This window comes from Phoenix dactylifera, chromosome 8 (assembly GCF_009389715.1).
Source record: "Phoenix dactylifera cultivar Barhee BC4 chromosome 8, palm_55x_up_171113_PBpolish2nd_filt_p, whole genome shotgun sequence".
Classification (NCBI taxonomy): domain Eukaryota; kingdom Viridiplantae; phylum Streptophyta; class Magnoliopsida; order Arecales; family Arecaceae; genus Phoenix; species Phoenix dactylifera.
Window position 1 is genome coordinate 15781096 of NC_052399.1, and position 15563 is coordinate 15796658.

Here is a 15563-nt window from a genome sequence, read left to right on the forward strand (position 1 = left end):
CTGTCTGAATATTTTTGCTAATAGGAGCCTGACAACCTAAAACACAATTAATTGAGCAGTATCCTTGATGTTCATGGCATTTACCTATGCTATGGTTGTCTTAGGTTATCATTTCTCATCTTTGAATTACTTGAGCCCATGCCTGATAATGTGACAAATGTCAGGTTGGCAACTTTGTTGCATGGCAATATCGGTTTAGTTGCCATGCTGACATGTAAAAGGTGCTAGTAAAATGTGAAAAAGTTGAACAAAGTTATGAACAAATGGACAATGATCGATAACAGAAACAACGTATCCATGGCAACATCAGTTCAGTTGTGATGCCTACATATAAAAGGTGCAAGTAAAATGTGAAAAACTACAACAAAGTTATGGACAAGGGAATGATGATCATGAGCAAATAGAAGCAACAATTTAGATTAGTTTTATCTAGTACCTCCTCCTGGCTGGTAGAGGGTTGAGATTTGAACCTTGGGTAGTGTAGATCCAAACAATTGGGACCATTGTGATTGTAATACCAGGTTAACCTCCCTCTCTTTTTTTGACCAAAATAAGAAGGAAAAAAAGAGAGAGATCAGAATCTAATCCTTTAAACCTGCCCTAGTAGGCATTGCCAATTGTTGGGTTTGATCTGAATTATAGACCTAAAACAGTTTTTAAGTCATATCATAGGATTCAATTATAGATAAATATATAGCAGTTTGCTATTCACACGTCCATTTGGTGGATTCCGTCCAATTATAGACACCGACCCCCGTTTCATTGCATTGCCATAGTTGTCGATAACTATTCGATTTACAGGGTGGTGGTGTGTGTTTTAGGAAAATTCCCTTTGATTATACCCGTTTGTAGCTCCTCGGAGGACCGTCCCAGGCAAATGAGACTCGTGAATCTATCATCCACTTCTTTTATTAGTTGGGGCGAGAGAGTTTTTCCCATGGCAATAGAAGGTATCCGAGACAGTCTCTTCCCCTCCGATGTCCTCTTGCCTGGCTCCTTCGAGCGCCCATACCTTTTTTCCTTTGTTCCGGAAAAAGGTTCCCCTTCGCAGGCTTTATTATTATTATTATTATTATTATTATTATTATTATTATTTTATTTTATTGGTACAACGGGTACAACTAACAAAATTTTAAAAAAAAAAGACACAAAGAAAGAGTGGTTCTCTTAGAGAAAACTACTGGAGTGAAGAGCCGTGTAAGAGGTCACCTAGTCAGCTACGCTCTTCGCCTCCCTGTAGATATGTGTAGATCGGGAGGAGTCGCACTCTCCCAAGAGTTTTCATATATCGTGGAGTAGCAGCGTCCTACCAAAAGCACAACGCCGACCTCGAACCCACTTGATCACCATAGCCGAGTCCTCATCGAGGAGGATGTGCTTCATACCCAAAACAAACCTCGCATAGGTGATGCCCTCCTATATGGCTCTGAGCTCTGCACTAAGGACAGATGTATCGAAGATCTACCTGCCCCCAACCGCCACCAGTCTGGTGTTATGGTCTTTGATGACAAATTCTACACCTCCACTACTCATTTTCTCGCCGACACTACTGATGAAGTTCACCTTGAGAAAATGAGGAGGTGGATGCTCCCAGAAAACGAACACGGTCCTAGTCGTTGCAAGAGCAGAATGGAAGTCCCATATGTCCCTAGCCGTCTCACAAAAAGACGATGCAGTAGTGCTAATGATATCCACCGCATGAAGTAGAACTCTGTCCATCACCACCCCCCGGGTGCACTTTGCTTTCTCGAAGACTCGGACATTTCTATCTAGCCAACAGTGGTAGGCTAGATACGCAGCACTGATCTTTCACTCCTCAACGTCGGGCCTCTGTGAGGAAGCCAAGAAAATCCTCGATCGACGACAACCCTTGCTGCGGGCCGGGGGAGGCCAAAGCATACCTTCAGATCTAAACGGCCCGTGGACATCCAATAAGAATATGGAAAATGGACATTTCTACCTCCAGGCAGACCACACAAATTAGGGGAATCCTTACCTCTTGGCAAGCCAACATGCCTTTGGAAAGTAGGCACCCCCATGCCGCATTTCAGACAAACAAGGCCACTCGGGAGAGGATACGCAGCCTCCAGATCCAACTCCCATCTATCCGCCAAGTCAGAACCCTCTTGACCAAACCTAAATAAGTTCCAAGGAAATCTGCAAATTAGGGACAAAATAAGGTGCATTTTTTAAAGAAAATGAGCGTGGGGTAATTGTGTATGATGATTTTAAGCACAAACATGCATGTTACTTTTCTTAATGAATGATATGCATAATATACAAGCCTAAGTTTTCATTGAGACAATAAATTTTTCATGGGCAAATACAAGTACCGTTTAGTTTTTTGCATTCTCTACGCCAAGTATTTTCTATAATACAAAGCATACCCCTCCCAAGTCCCAGATGAGGTTTAGTCGTGGCACAGAACAAGCCATGGAAAGCAGCAACGACCATCGTTTGCTTTGGTACCAAGTTGGAAAGCCCACCACTCTGAGTTGGGCTTCCTTAGCTTGGACCATGACCATTCCACCATCGCAGCCAATCTGGAAGTTCATTCATTTTTTGATAAAGTGAGGGAACTTGTGCTTTGGGAAGCCTACAAGCTGCATGCAATTACCCGTGACAAATATAAATAAGAAGGAAGAGGGAATCTGATCTGCATATAGAAAAGAGAATCTGATTTCAGTATTTATGGGTTGGGTTGGGTCAGAATTTAGTAAACCCAAGTCCAACCCGAAAAATAGAGCAGATTCAATTTTTAAACCCGACACGGCCCCATGGGTCCTTTAAATCGGATTGGATCAAGTCTAAGCGGATCGGTCCGGATCAGTTTATAGGTCAACTCAACCCATTTGCAGCCTTAGTCTCACCTTCTCCTGCAGACCATGACCAGAGCTAAGGCTTCATTTGGGGAGATTTTGGAGGGCCAAAAAGTACTTTCTGACCTTCCACAAGCACTTTTAGATAAAATATGTGTGCTTGGTAAAAATTTTGAGAAGTTGTTTTAGCTTTTCCGGAAAGCTAAAAACAGCTTTTTGGGAGAAGCTCTATTTTGAAGCTTTCTGAAAAATTACTTTTTTGCCTAATCGGAAAGCTATTTTTTTACCAAAATATCCCGTGGAATGACTATTCATCTATTGTATTTTCATCAAATAGGGGGCAAGAAGACTCTATGGAAAAATGGTGGTTCAATTCGATGTTGTCTAACGATAAGTTAGAACATAGGTGTGGACTAAATAAATCAATGGATAGTCTTGATGCTATTGGGCATGCCAGTGGAAGTGAAGAACCCATTCTAAATGGTACTGACTATGTAGCTGGGACAGTGAAGATCAAAGATTAGGTATCCTATCCTGTGCAATCTAGATAAATGATTGGTGTAGGAACCATTCTACTCTCAAAGTGCATTTCCCTTTGGAATATTATTGTTCGGGTGCGATAAATATAACAATTACACAAAATATCCCTTTAATAATTGTTTAACCAATTTTATCACATGGCTAGAAAATTTGTTATATTATGAAAAATTAATTTATGCTAATAATTATAATATTTTATATCTTTATTATTATCTTATACTATAAATATAATATTATATTACATTATATCATAATACATTGATATGTTATGTTAAATAATTTAATATTATATTAAATTATTATGCTATAGTATATTATATTATATTACTATATTGTAATAATATTGTATTACATTACAGTAATATTATACTATATCATATATTTATGTATTAATACATATTATATTTTATTATGCTCTACTGTATAATACTATGCAATGTCCTTTATAATCATTTTGTCATACCAAAAGTACTTTCTCAGTTTGTTTACCAAACACATGTTAAAGTGGCACAATACTTTAGATATGTAGTTACCAAATAACAAATAACTTTTTATAAAAGCTCTACTTCAGAAAGCTCTACTTTCAATAGCTCTACTGCCAACAGCTCCTCCAAATAGGGCTTAAGTCTTGGCCTTCTGCAATGCACTGCCAATCTGTGAACTAAAAAGAACTGACGTTTTGATGGTGTTCCTATCAAAATTGTTTACAATTTATTTCCTTATAGAATTTAATGAGTTATACTACAATTTTTTTTTTTTTTTTTTATAAGGCGTCCCACTACAGAAGGTTTTTATTATTGTGAGATTTGGAAAGGGCCTGATGTACACAATGCTACTTCAGATAGAAAGGTTATTTTATTAGTTCCAACTCATAATGAAACAACTTTATTGTTGTGTCAAAGCCTACGCATGCGCGCGCGCTCTCTCTCTCTCTCTCTAATGCACAATTTACGGATGGATTTTATATAAGATTTGGTTAACTATTTCCCAGAATTTGTCCAAAATGAAGTTTTGGCTATACATTTATTCATTCCTCTGCTATTTCAGAAAAATGGTGACAGTTAATTGAATGGTATTTAGAAGACCTTATAACTCAAAAACTTGCTCGCCATCCTGAAAGTACGGATTGATTTTGGATCTAGATAAACCCCATCAACCTCAATTTAACCTTACACAATTGGGATTGGAAAAAACAAGATTGCATAATTTGATTTCTTTCCAAGGCGAAGCCAATAAATAACATGAGAAAGAAATCTGTAACAAAAGTAGAGGCAAGTGGATTGTAGTGTGTAAGCTGCTGAATCGCTAACAGCTGTTATATCAGCTAATTGGCATCTTTGTCCTTAAGGTTTTCTCCTGGAGGAGGTTCAAGATTTTAGGCCTGGTTGTGGCACTTATCATGGTACTGCATAAATTAGCAAAAAGAAAAAGGAAAAGGAAAACAAATACAAGTTTTTTTTTTTGGATGAGAAAATACAAGTTATTATACTGGGAAGCAAACTGAGGATGCCATTGAACACCTCACTTTTGTAGACAGTGCCATTGTGCATCTCATTCTTGTAGTCTAATATAACAATCTAGGACCTCCCTCAAAAAGACTAGCCGAAAAGTATTATTTAGATTTCTTGATCATGTATAAGTATCCAAGATCTACCCAGTGAATAACCGATATGAGATTAAATATACACCTGCACGAGTCCTTATACACTCTCCGTGTTTAAGGCCGACGTCCTCATCAGGCGAAGGATTCAAATCTAATCACAAGGGTCATGATTGGCTCGTGGTTAGCCTCAATGAATCCGTGATGCACGGCCTCTAGTATACATAGGTTATGGATCGGCTCCGCTCTAAGACCTCACACAAAAAGGCTAGTCGGAAGGTATTATTTGGGTTTCTTGATTATGTATAAGCATCCAGATCTATCCAACAAATAACCAATGTCTGCACGGGTCCTCACATACTCTCCCCATTTAAGCTCCGATATTTTCATCAGGCTAAGGGTTCAAATCCATTCAAATCTAATCACAAGCACTGCAATCAGCCCATGTTCAGCCCCAATGGATCCGTGCTGCAGTATACCCTAGTCCATATAGGTTATAAGCTGAGTTCGTTTTGATACCATTTGTAACAACTCAGGACCTTATCCAAAATAGTTAGCGAAAAGATATTTTTTGAATTTCTTAGTCTTGTATAAGCATCCAAAATCTCCTCAGCAAATAACCAATGTGAAACTAAGCACACACCTGTATAAATCCTCCTATCTACCATCTCTTCTTCATTCTTGTAGTTTACCATCTCTACTTCGTCCACCAAATGGAAATCAAGGCCAGGCAGGTTGAGGGCTGCCATGTCAAAAAGCAGCACCATGCCAACGTTCATCATTTGAGATCTCGGTCTTGATCAAGTTGAAAACATGGAATTTCTCACCAAAGCCAAGCTAGTTCAGGCCAACAAGGTACTTTTGATGCTTGGCCAACGGAAACAACATTGAACACCAAAACGCATATTGTACATGTCCACAGTATCAACTGACTTAAGTTCTTCAAGAATTTACTCATTCTTAATATTGTCTAATTATATAACCATAGTTATTAACAAAAAAAAAAAGGAAAAGGGAAAAAGTGAAATCCAGAAACCAGACAAAGGAATCCCTGCTTTCCTACTATATAAGCCCATTGAGCTCTTAGAAGAATTTGTTCAGACTAATGAACATTTGAAAAGAACAAAAATACTGGAATTACAGATGACAAAAACGACATCAAAATAAAAAAGAGATTTTCGCTTTCCAGAAATGAGTAAATGAAAATAAGGCAATCTTCAACAATTCAAGTACCTCTATCATGCATATCCGGTAGAAAAGTCCGCCACCCAAGAAGCATGGTCCGTTTCAGTAAACCACAGAGCACCTTTTTATAAACAAATGAATCACACTCTACCATAAATAAATCGATCATTCTTCAATTTCCTTTATAAGTAAACAATGATATGTTTATGGAAGGTTCATAATTGACTAACTAATGCTAGATAAAAACCTGATAAGCCTACTGCAAAATCTCAATTCCAATACAAACACATTGAGCCAAGACGCATAACTCAAGCCTACCACAGATACTCACAACATCAGATGCTCAGCAGCATGTTGAACTACGGAGCTAATAGCCTTTTGATTCCAGCTTTCTGCTCAGAAGTCAACCTTGTTGGAAACTTGATATTGAATTTGATTCGAAGGTTTCCTCTCTTGGAAGGATCCTTTGGTAGCGGCATCCCTTCTCGAGGAACAACCTCCTCATAGGCAGGATGAATTATGGAGTTAATTGGTATTGTAAGGCTCCGACCATCAAGTGTAGTCAAACGTACAGTGTAACCAGTAAGAGCTTCAACCAAAGAGATTTTCTGCGTCATTACAAGATCATTTCCTTCCCGCATGAATACGTCATGGGGCTTCTCATCAATGACAAAGACTATGTCTGCAGGAATTATGTCGGGTGCTTCATTTCCCTTCTCTGGGAAAGTAATTTTTGTTCCTTTTTTCCAACCAGGCTTTATATCAATTGTCAAAATTTCCTCCACTGGCATTGTCTTCCTATAACACGATCAAAGTAGTAACAGTTAAGGGATAAAGATATAAAAACAAGAACAAAAGTAGAACAAAGGGAAAACTTGGTCAAATTATCTCTTAATAATTACAGTATACAGTTAATATGAACATTATTTTTATTAGAACAAATGCATAATCTACTAATCTACCTGAAATTCCAAACAGGGAAGTTGGCAAGCTCAAAACACATCAAAGTTTCATTGAATAAGGGAACAAATAACCAAATGTTAATAAAGAAAAAAAATACTAATAAAGACCAGAACAATAATCAGCTAAATCAATCGCAGCCTTCTACACAAAACCGCCAACAGAACACTTGGTTAAAATTTAGGTCCCTTCTCTAAATTCTCTGCAATTTGGAAAAGAGTAGGCCTGTATATATATGTGACCAATTTGTGCTGCTCTTTTCTCATTTCTTCAATTTACAAAAGGCTTTTTTTTTCAAGTTTGGACATGACTTGCTCCATAGTTTTGGGTATTGCGATATTCTGGTCAAATAAAAGCTAAATTAGTAAATTCTTTTAAATAGGGTGGGCTATCCTGCAGCTTAAATCTCAGATACTATGATTATCAAATGTAACATTGTAATCAAATATAAAACGAATTATGTGAAAAATGATTATACTTTTCTAATAAGACTTGTTTTCCATTCTCTCCTTGCAGAACCACAACGAGATGTCTATCATATTTGATAGACCTCAAGATAGCGTCTGCTACATTTTTCTTGTTTTGCTTTATTTTCTTTTTGAATTTTCCCTGATGTTTTAATATCTTTTTTTTTTGTTAACATCTTGTTGAAATAACATAATCCAGTGCTGAAAACGTATGTACTAGAAAAACCAGAACTCATCTCCCCCAGCCAAAACCGAGTCTTTGGACCTTATTATGTACTTAATCCCAGCTCTTCTGAACAAAATCCAAAGAAAAAGTAGAATAAAGAAAAAAAATAATGATTATGGTGACACACATTTAGAGATGCATATGCTTTTCAATGCTGTTGGTGCATGCATATGAACTCGAGCACCCCCATCCCCTTTGGTGGAACCACCTTTCAGAATCCCTGTTAGCAATTTGGGGAAACAACATATATCGACTTGTCTACCATCTAGATTGGCTTCTTATTTGGGGGTATTTTTACTAACGGATACGCATGAGACCAATTGATAAAAAGAGAGACGAAACAAAGAGGGATAAACAAGAAAATTTTGCCACCATAAAATCAGAAAAATATAGAGACTATCTTTCAACAGTAACGTATTCCCTAATACATCAGAAGCTGAGCAGGCAGATTTTAATTAGCGGAACAAAAGTTTGCTGTTGGTAAAACAATTTGAACTCCCCCAAAGATGATGTTCTAGTGCATGCAGCAAAATGATAAAGAGGCTCTTCAACATAAAGCTTGTTTAGAAATAAGATCAGATTAATTGCACTCTGTCAAAGCATATTGATGACGATGCAATGGAGGAACAAAAGGACACAGACTGGATCAACTATGGTCACTCTATTGTATGTGCATGCATGTGCACACATAAGCTTTTCCTTGTTTATGTAGAAATAAAACGTTGATGAATTCTCATTTTGCATGCAGTCTGCATCTTCAAGGTAATGACAACCCAAGAAAAGTTCAAATTGAGCAAAAACAATATCTCCAATGACAATAATCAAAAAAATAAAAAAATGAAGTGGAAACCCAGCAAGATGACTTGAGAATGAGATCTGAAAAATGCTACTGTAATCTACCAAAGACTTGCTACAGACATTAACATGCACTTGTCTATATTTGTTATTTTTCTGAATTAAAAAGCATCACACTTCTTCCCACAGTGCACACAATCATAATGTCTTAAAGGAGTTTAGCATTGAGACTAAACAAGAGAATGTATTCAATTAATCAGGAAATCACAGGAGAAATGTTGAGGATTTAGAGAGAGAGGAGGAGGGCGGGGGAATGAACTCATTAGGGGAGAAGGAAAAGGAAAGAGGGGGGGGGGGGGGGGGGGGGGTATGTTTACAGATGCACAATTCAAAACTAAAAGTCATATAAAAAATATATACAAATGTTTATGAAATTAATGAGGAAACTTTTATCACAGACGAACTTATGCGAAAGAAATATAAACTCCCAGAAAATTTAAAATTTAGAATTGCCAATGGTTCACAAAATTATGTATCAATCAAGAAAAGGGCTTGTTGCTCCAACAACCACTAAGATAACTAAAAGTTACTTAATAGTAAGTTCCAGGTAAAGAACATACCATAGAGTATATGTTATGTGCTAAAGCCCATAAGATAAAGATCTACTGTGTTCGTGGAAGATCACTACATGAGATGTATGAGATTGTTTCGACCAATACATGCCTGAATCCTGATTGCCTCATACAATATCATGCAATATTACTTAGCATGAAATTTTCTTTCAGTTTAGTAGTACCGAGTTCACTATGGGTTGATTGTTCTCATGCTTGAATTTCTTATCCTTTTGATATCCTTAAACAGGTGGAAAAGGCTAGGATGTAAAGGAGGAAGAAGTTGGCAAGATCAAGGTGGATACAATAATGAGATATTCCAGGTATGATTCAGCTTATAATAAGATCCTTGTACCCCTAAATCTTTGGGATTTACAAGATTGGACCTCTCCCCCATCCCATCCACACCTCTCGCTCGCCTCTCTACTTCTCTCAGACCTTTACAGCAGTACGGAGACATCAGAAAGATAAAGAATCCAGGTATTGGAAATATGCCCTTCTTCTTAACTACACTGATCCTGTCCTACCCTACATAAAGCCCTATACTCTTTTGCACTATAAGTCATACCTACTGAGTCAAATCTACTGAATTTGAAATGAAGGAAACATCAAAACTAGGTTCAGATTATGAATCACATAATTAAGGCTCCTAAAGCTTCTGTTGTTTTTTGACCAACTCAATTCAACTCAACAAATCCTTAATCCCACACTAGTTAGGCTCGGCCGCAAGAATCCTTTTTCTCCATTCTGCTTAGTTTAGAATCATACTTTTCGAAAGATGTTGAGATTTTAAATTCTTTTTTTTTACTACTTCATCCATGTGATTTTCAGTCTACCTCTATCCCTCTTTCCTTCTATATGTATCAAAGCACTCCTCCATACTGGTACATTCCTCGTAGTTGTACATGTCCAAATCATTTTAAATAATAGTTCTGTTTTCATCTATATCACCACAAATATTTAAATAATTATCAACTCAACATCTTCCAGAGCTGATGAATCAAAAACAAAAAATGAGCATGTCACCACAAATACTTAAGTAAAAATCAGTCAGTGAGAGCAACAGGTAGCCCACAATTATTCTTAGAAATTTACGATATCTATCGATCTATCTATCTATCTATCTATATATATATATATATATATATATATATATATATATATATATATATATATATATATATATATATATATAGACAGACACACAGAGAGAGAGAGAGAGACTCAACCTAATCCTGTCCAAATGGAGATGATGTTTCAAAAAGATGGCTACCTAAGTCATGAAGTGGTTTGGCTTAGCCTGAAAGTTCACCCAAGCAATTGCCTCAGACATGAAGGGCCTTCTGCAAGCAGTATAAACACTCCACTAGCCTGGAAACCCCCTTAAGCAAGCACTTTAGCAATCCCAAGAGCCACATTAAGTTCCCTCCTCTTACTGTCTCCAATTACTGTTCAGTTCCTAATTTTCCTCCTGCAGCTCTTCACTCGGCCTAGACAAGGTACTAGGATGAGCGCCTATAACCTATTTCATGACAAAAATTGCTAGAAGGTGATGCTACCATACATGCCAAATAATAGAAGCTTTAGCATAGTTTCAAAGTTCAGCTCTTAGATAGTTTGCTACTAAAAACCTGCTTTGAAATTACAATAGGAGATGAGGAACATGACTTCAATTTGGCAGGTAAACTTTTCATCTACTCAAAAGATAAGATGTTACAATATGTCTTGAAGATCACTGAGTAGCAGTTGGGGTTAAGGCTATGAATATTGTATCCTTTAGAGCATTAGCGCACAAAGGATTCAAGGGGGAAAAAGTGGGCCAAGTGTAACAACATTATTGAGTACAACTATGATAAGCAAAGAAAAACATGTACAGGATATTACACTTGCCAATTAGTTAGGATAAGGCTTGATGGTTATCATGATCATCACCAATATGAGCAATTAATATAAGCCCATATTTTGGGTGAAGCCATTAGAGTAAACTTGCTAAGACACATTATTCTAAAAATAAATCAAAAAAATATTAGAGCACCTTGTTTTCATTCATGTACAATCACCAAATAACATATCTAGGTCCTGCAAGCAAAGAACATGTGCTACAAGCATATTCTCCTACTTTTTATTTTTCTATTGGCGCTATATAAGGCAAAATGGGCCATGTTACAGTTCAGGTCATGTGAAGGAGTAGATTCAAGAGCTAAATGAAAGAAGTTGCACTCTGATCTTTTAATGCAATAGTGCCTGGGAAGCACCAAGCTAAGTAACAATAGATGCAATAATTATTGGTATAAGTTTTAAATCAGATTCTTGATTGAAGAGTAGGTTCTGAGAATCAAGAATAGGTTAAAAGGTTGCAAAAATGCATGTGAGAGTAAATCTGATAATGCACAGAGCACTTTGCCTTGATGACTATGATAGCTATGGCATAGAATGCATAGCTAGATACAAGATCAAGTAACCTGGCTTATGTGAATTCTCCTTGATTCTTAAAACATCATCATTACATACTGAGTACGCCTATGTTTGATATCTTGTCATTTAACTTTTTTTATACACTTTTTTTTCTTAAATATCACCTAAAGGAAAAGCATGCCAATTCCCAAGTGACATTAGGGCATGAGGTAGTCATTAGTGATGCTGAAAATCGCCATTAAAATGCCTCATAACCTGATTACCAATTAATACTATCATCAATTAATACAATTAGTTATGCTCGACGCTTTTGTAAGCTAAAATCCACAATACAACACATATCTTGCTCACGGACACCAATTTCCAAGTGCATTCTTAATAACTATAAAAAGTTTTTATCCAAGATATACTTCACTATTCCTGTTGATGCGATAAATATCATGCTTTCACATGAGATTCCAAACTTCCAGTACAAGATTAGTGATTATTAGAGATGCCACATGAAGCATATCCCCCTAGAAATCACAACTAAAGGAGCCTATACACTGTCTTTTATCATATAAATACCACTCCTGAGGCAACATAAGTTCAAAACCTTCACACATAAAGTACATACAACTTTAGGAGCAATTTACAAAAGTAATACTCAAACCAAGATATATTTCCTACATTCTTATCCAAGGGTGATTCTTCTCAATGAAAAGAATTTTCAAAATTCTCTTCTCAGTACTTTAGTTGATGCAAAATTTGACCTTTAAATTCCTTCTCTAACCCTATTGCTTGTGTCACATGTCCTCAACAAGACTCTCTAGCCAATAATGCATAAGGCTGAACCATCTCAAATGGTTCTATAGCAATCTCTAATAGTAATACTTTAGGCTTTTGCTTGCATGTACTCAGTTCCAACTCTATCTTCTAGTGCAGCATCCTCATTTCCGCTATGATATGCCATACATGCAGCCATCATTGGGATCCACATAACAAAACCAATCTTACAATTTATCGAGAAGTTCCACACTTGGTATTCAACAATGATTGATACTCCATAACATGCATCTCCTCACATGCTGGAAACAAAAAATAATGATGTGGGCCTTCAATATGACCAATAAAGGATGACTTTGTGTGACCAGCCAAATTGCTACTCGGTCTTTTTCCTCATTGTTGGTTCATTCATCTCAAGAGCCAAGCCTACTTTGAGAATGGGAGCCAAGGTGATGAAAATGATCCATCAATGGGACTTTTTCTTCTTATCCTGACTGCATTCTTAGAAGAATTCCTATACAAACTTCCTTCCAAGTACCAATTATGCCAAATTTATGTTTTGAAGCATCCTCCAAAAGACCAATCTACCATTCACCAACACATCAAAAACAAATAACACAATGCACGCTCGTACCTAATCAACATCTATAACAAGCAGAGAGGCTAAAGGCTTGATGCTGAATGCCAAACTACCGCCATCTCTAGTGTTTATATTATAACTTCAACATTACATGTTCCCCTTGTAATGTGAGTAGTTGAGAAAAGCCTATGAATATTACGAAAACTCTAAAAATGCATACCTTATTGGGTATATACATCCCTTTATTTTTAATTTATCAAGTGATGTACTACAAAAAGATATATATCAAGAGAAGTAGATATGCTTTAGAGGGACATATTTACCAATTTGCAAATTCTCTTGACAAAGAAAACTAACGCAAGGCCCAAACTTCTCATCAGCTAGTGCGATCACAATCATCCTTGAATACTTGTTCCTCTTCAATTGATCATGTTCATAACACCTACCTGCCTGCCTGATGAAGGTGCTAGTAAGTGCAATCAGCATCTCTTCTACCTCCACAAACATTCATTCTGTACTCAAAATGCATCATATCCAAATCGAAAACAATCCCTAGTAGATCCTCCTTCCAATATCTTTATCAGAATCCTATGCATGGAAACACCCTCAATGGTCAACCTTGGAGAGCAAACATTTAATTACCTGAAAACATGGTTACCACTTTTTTTTTCCCTTGTTACACATTCATGGAGTTAGGCCTAAAACTCTAGGAGCGTCAAAGAATAACAAACTAAATGAGCTTCAAAGAGTCTGCATTTAACCCATTCAATAATAGAGCCAAGACATAAAGCAGAGTAATGAATATATAGCACCTATTTTAAAACATGGCCTATACAAAGAAATGCAGCATGTAGCATATATCATATGGATGTCACAAAACAGCAATAAAACTTCCAAAATCCATTCCTGAAAATACCACAAATATTGGCATCTGAAAAATTGTACATCAAATATATCCCTTTTGCAAACAAGGGGATGATATCAGACAAACGGTGAGTAATAACACATGGCAGATAGGCCTAGTAAGAATAACAGGGAATGACAAACGGTGAGTAGTCAAATTCAAGCATGGAAAAATAATAATAATAGTAGTAGTAGCAAAAGTAGTAGCAGTAGCTTAAATATTTTCTAAGAATTCATTCTTCCTGACACTTACAAGGACTTGCTTGACTTTCTAAAAAGCCGCTGCATTGTCAGAATATCCTATTCATGATAAGCATCATCATCATCAACAACAACAATAAGCTGATTAGTGTTGAGCTACAGTCGCGATTTCTCGAATAAGATGTAGCACATATGAGGCATATTCCAAGCCTATTATACACTACTTTAATCGACGGAAAAAAGAAACAGAAAGAAAAAAAGAAAAGGGAACCAAAAGCAAACTTTTGCTATCGAATAGAGTTTTTTCCCCGACAAGAAATTAGAGACTCACCCGCTAGCATCAGCAATCTCCCTGGAGATCTTCATCTTCTTGGTAGTCCCCTTATACAAATCCTCGAGACTGCACGGCAGCTGGTTCTCGATAGGTGCCGCCTTCTGCAGCCGGTGGGAGTGCATCGCGGACCCCTCCCCGCCGAAGGCCGATCCGAAGAAGTCATCTCCGAACATCCCACCGCCGAACCTCGATCCGCCCCTCATCCCACTGCCACCGCCCATGCCCCCAAAGGGTCTGGAGAACCCAAAGAACTCGGCGAATATATCGTCCGCATTCCTGGGATTGAACCGGAACACGTCGGGCCCGTCCCCGCCGGAGAAGAAGGAAGTGTCGCCGGCTCCCGGCGGCGGGACCTGCCCCTTGAGCCCCTCCTCGCCGTACTGGTCGTAGATCGCCCGCTTCTGCGGATCGCTCAGGACCTAAAAAACAGGGACGACAACGAATCAGAATCCGATCTTTGCGATTTGAGATTTTGTTCTGGGACGGAGATTGGTACCTCGTAAGCTTCGGAGATCTGTTTGAACTTGGCTTCGGCTTCCATCTTGTTGTTCGGGTTCTTGTCGGGGTGCCATTTCATGGCGAGCTTGCGATAGGCCTTCTTGAGGTCATCGTCCTTGGCGTTCTTGTCCACCTGGAGAATCCTGTAGTAATCCACGCCCATATCGTCCCAATTCCTCTGCTTTCCTTTCTTCTTTCCTGTTATTAGCCTCCTCCTCTTCTTGTTCTTCCTGGTGTTGTGTGTAAGTGGTAGCAGCGAACGGCGGTGGTTCCTTCTTGGTTTCTTGATTCTTCTTTCTTTCTCACTTGCATACGACGGCGGGAGTGGGGGAAACGTCTGGAAGAGAGGTCAGGTGAGAAGGCTGTGGAAGGTTCGAGAGGCCTGACTTGGTTTGGGTTAGCTGGAGGAGGCGTGGTCCGAGTTGGCGAGGCACGTTCCGATTCCTGGGTCGGTTTGGGATGACTAGGCGCGTTCGCCATGTCTCAAAACCTGGCAAACGTGCCATCGTGGCCGATGGACGACACCAGGGGAGGTGGACATGAACTAAGATCGAACAAGAGTTATAGATACTATTATCTTAGTGACTTTCTAAGCCTATTTAAACTAGCCTATAATCATACAATAATTGCATCTGAATATCGATCGAGAGCATTGGGCACCACT

General features: G+C 38.0%; 1 protein-coding gene across 1 annotated transcript; it reads right to left on the reverse strand.

The window, feature by feature from the left end:
• Positions 1 to 6290: 6290 nt before the first annotated feature.
• On the reverse strand, positions 6291 to 15563 carry LOC103702470 (dnaJ homolog subfamily B member 13-like). Its single transcript, XM_017841682.3, has 3 exons — positions 14898 to 15563; positions 14399 to 14820; positions 6291 to 6942 (listed from the first exon to the last, which is right to left on the reverse strand). The coding sequence occupies exons 1-3, from the start codon at positions 15060 to 15062 to the stop codon at positions 6504 to 6506; spliced, it is 1026 nt and encodes a 341-aa protein (XP_017697171.2). The 5' UTR covers positions 15063 to 15563; the 3' UTR covers positions 6291 to 6503.

Bases quoted from the DNA above. Each gene is read 5' to 3' on its own strand.
- LOC103702470 (XM_017841682.3), bottom strand. From the start codon at position 15,062: ATGGGCGTGGATTACTACAGGATTCTCCAGGTGGACAAGAACGCCAAG. The intron at 14,821-14,897 runs GTACCAATCTCC...CCTGTTTTTTAG, and splicing joins AGATCTCCGAAGCTTACGAG to GTCCTGAGCGATCCGCAGAA. The intron at 6,943-14,398 runs GTGAGTCTCTAA...ATCGTGTTATAG, and splicing joins GAGATTGCTGATGCTAGCGG to GAAGACAATGCCAGTGGAGG.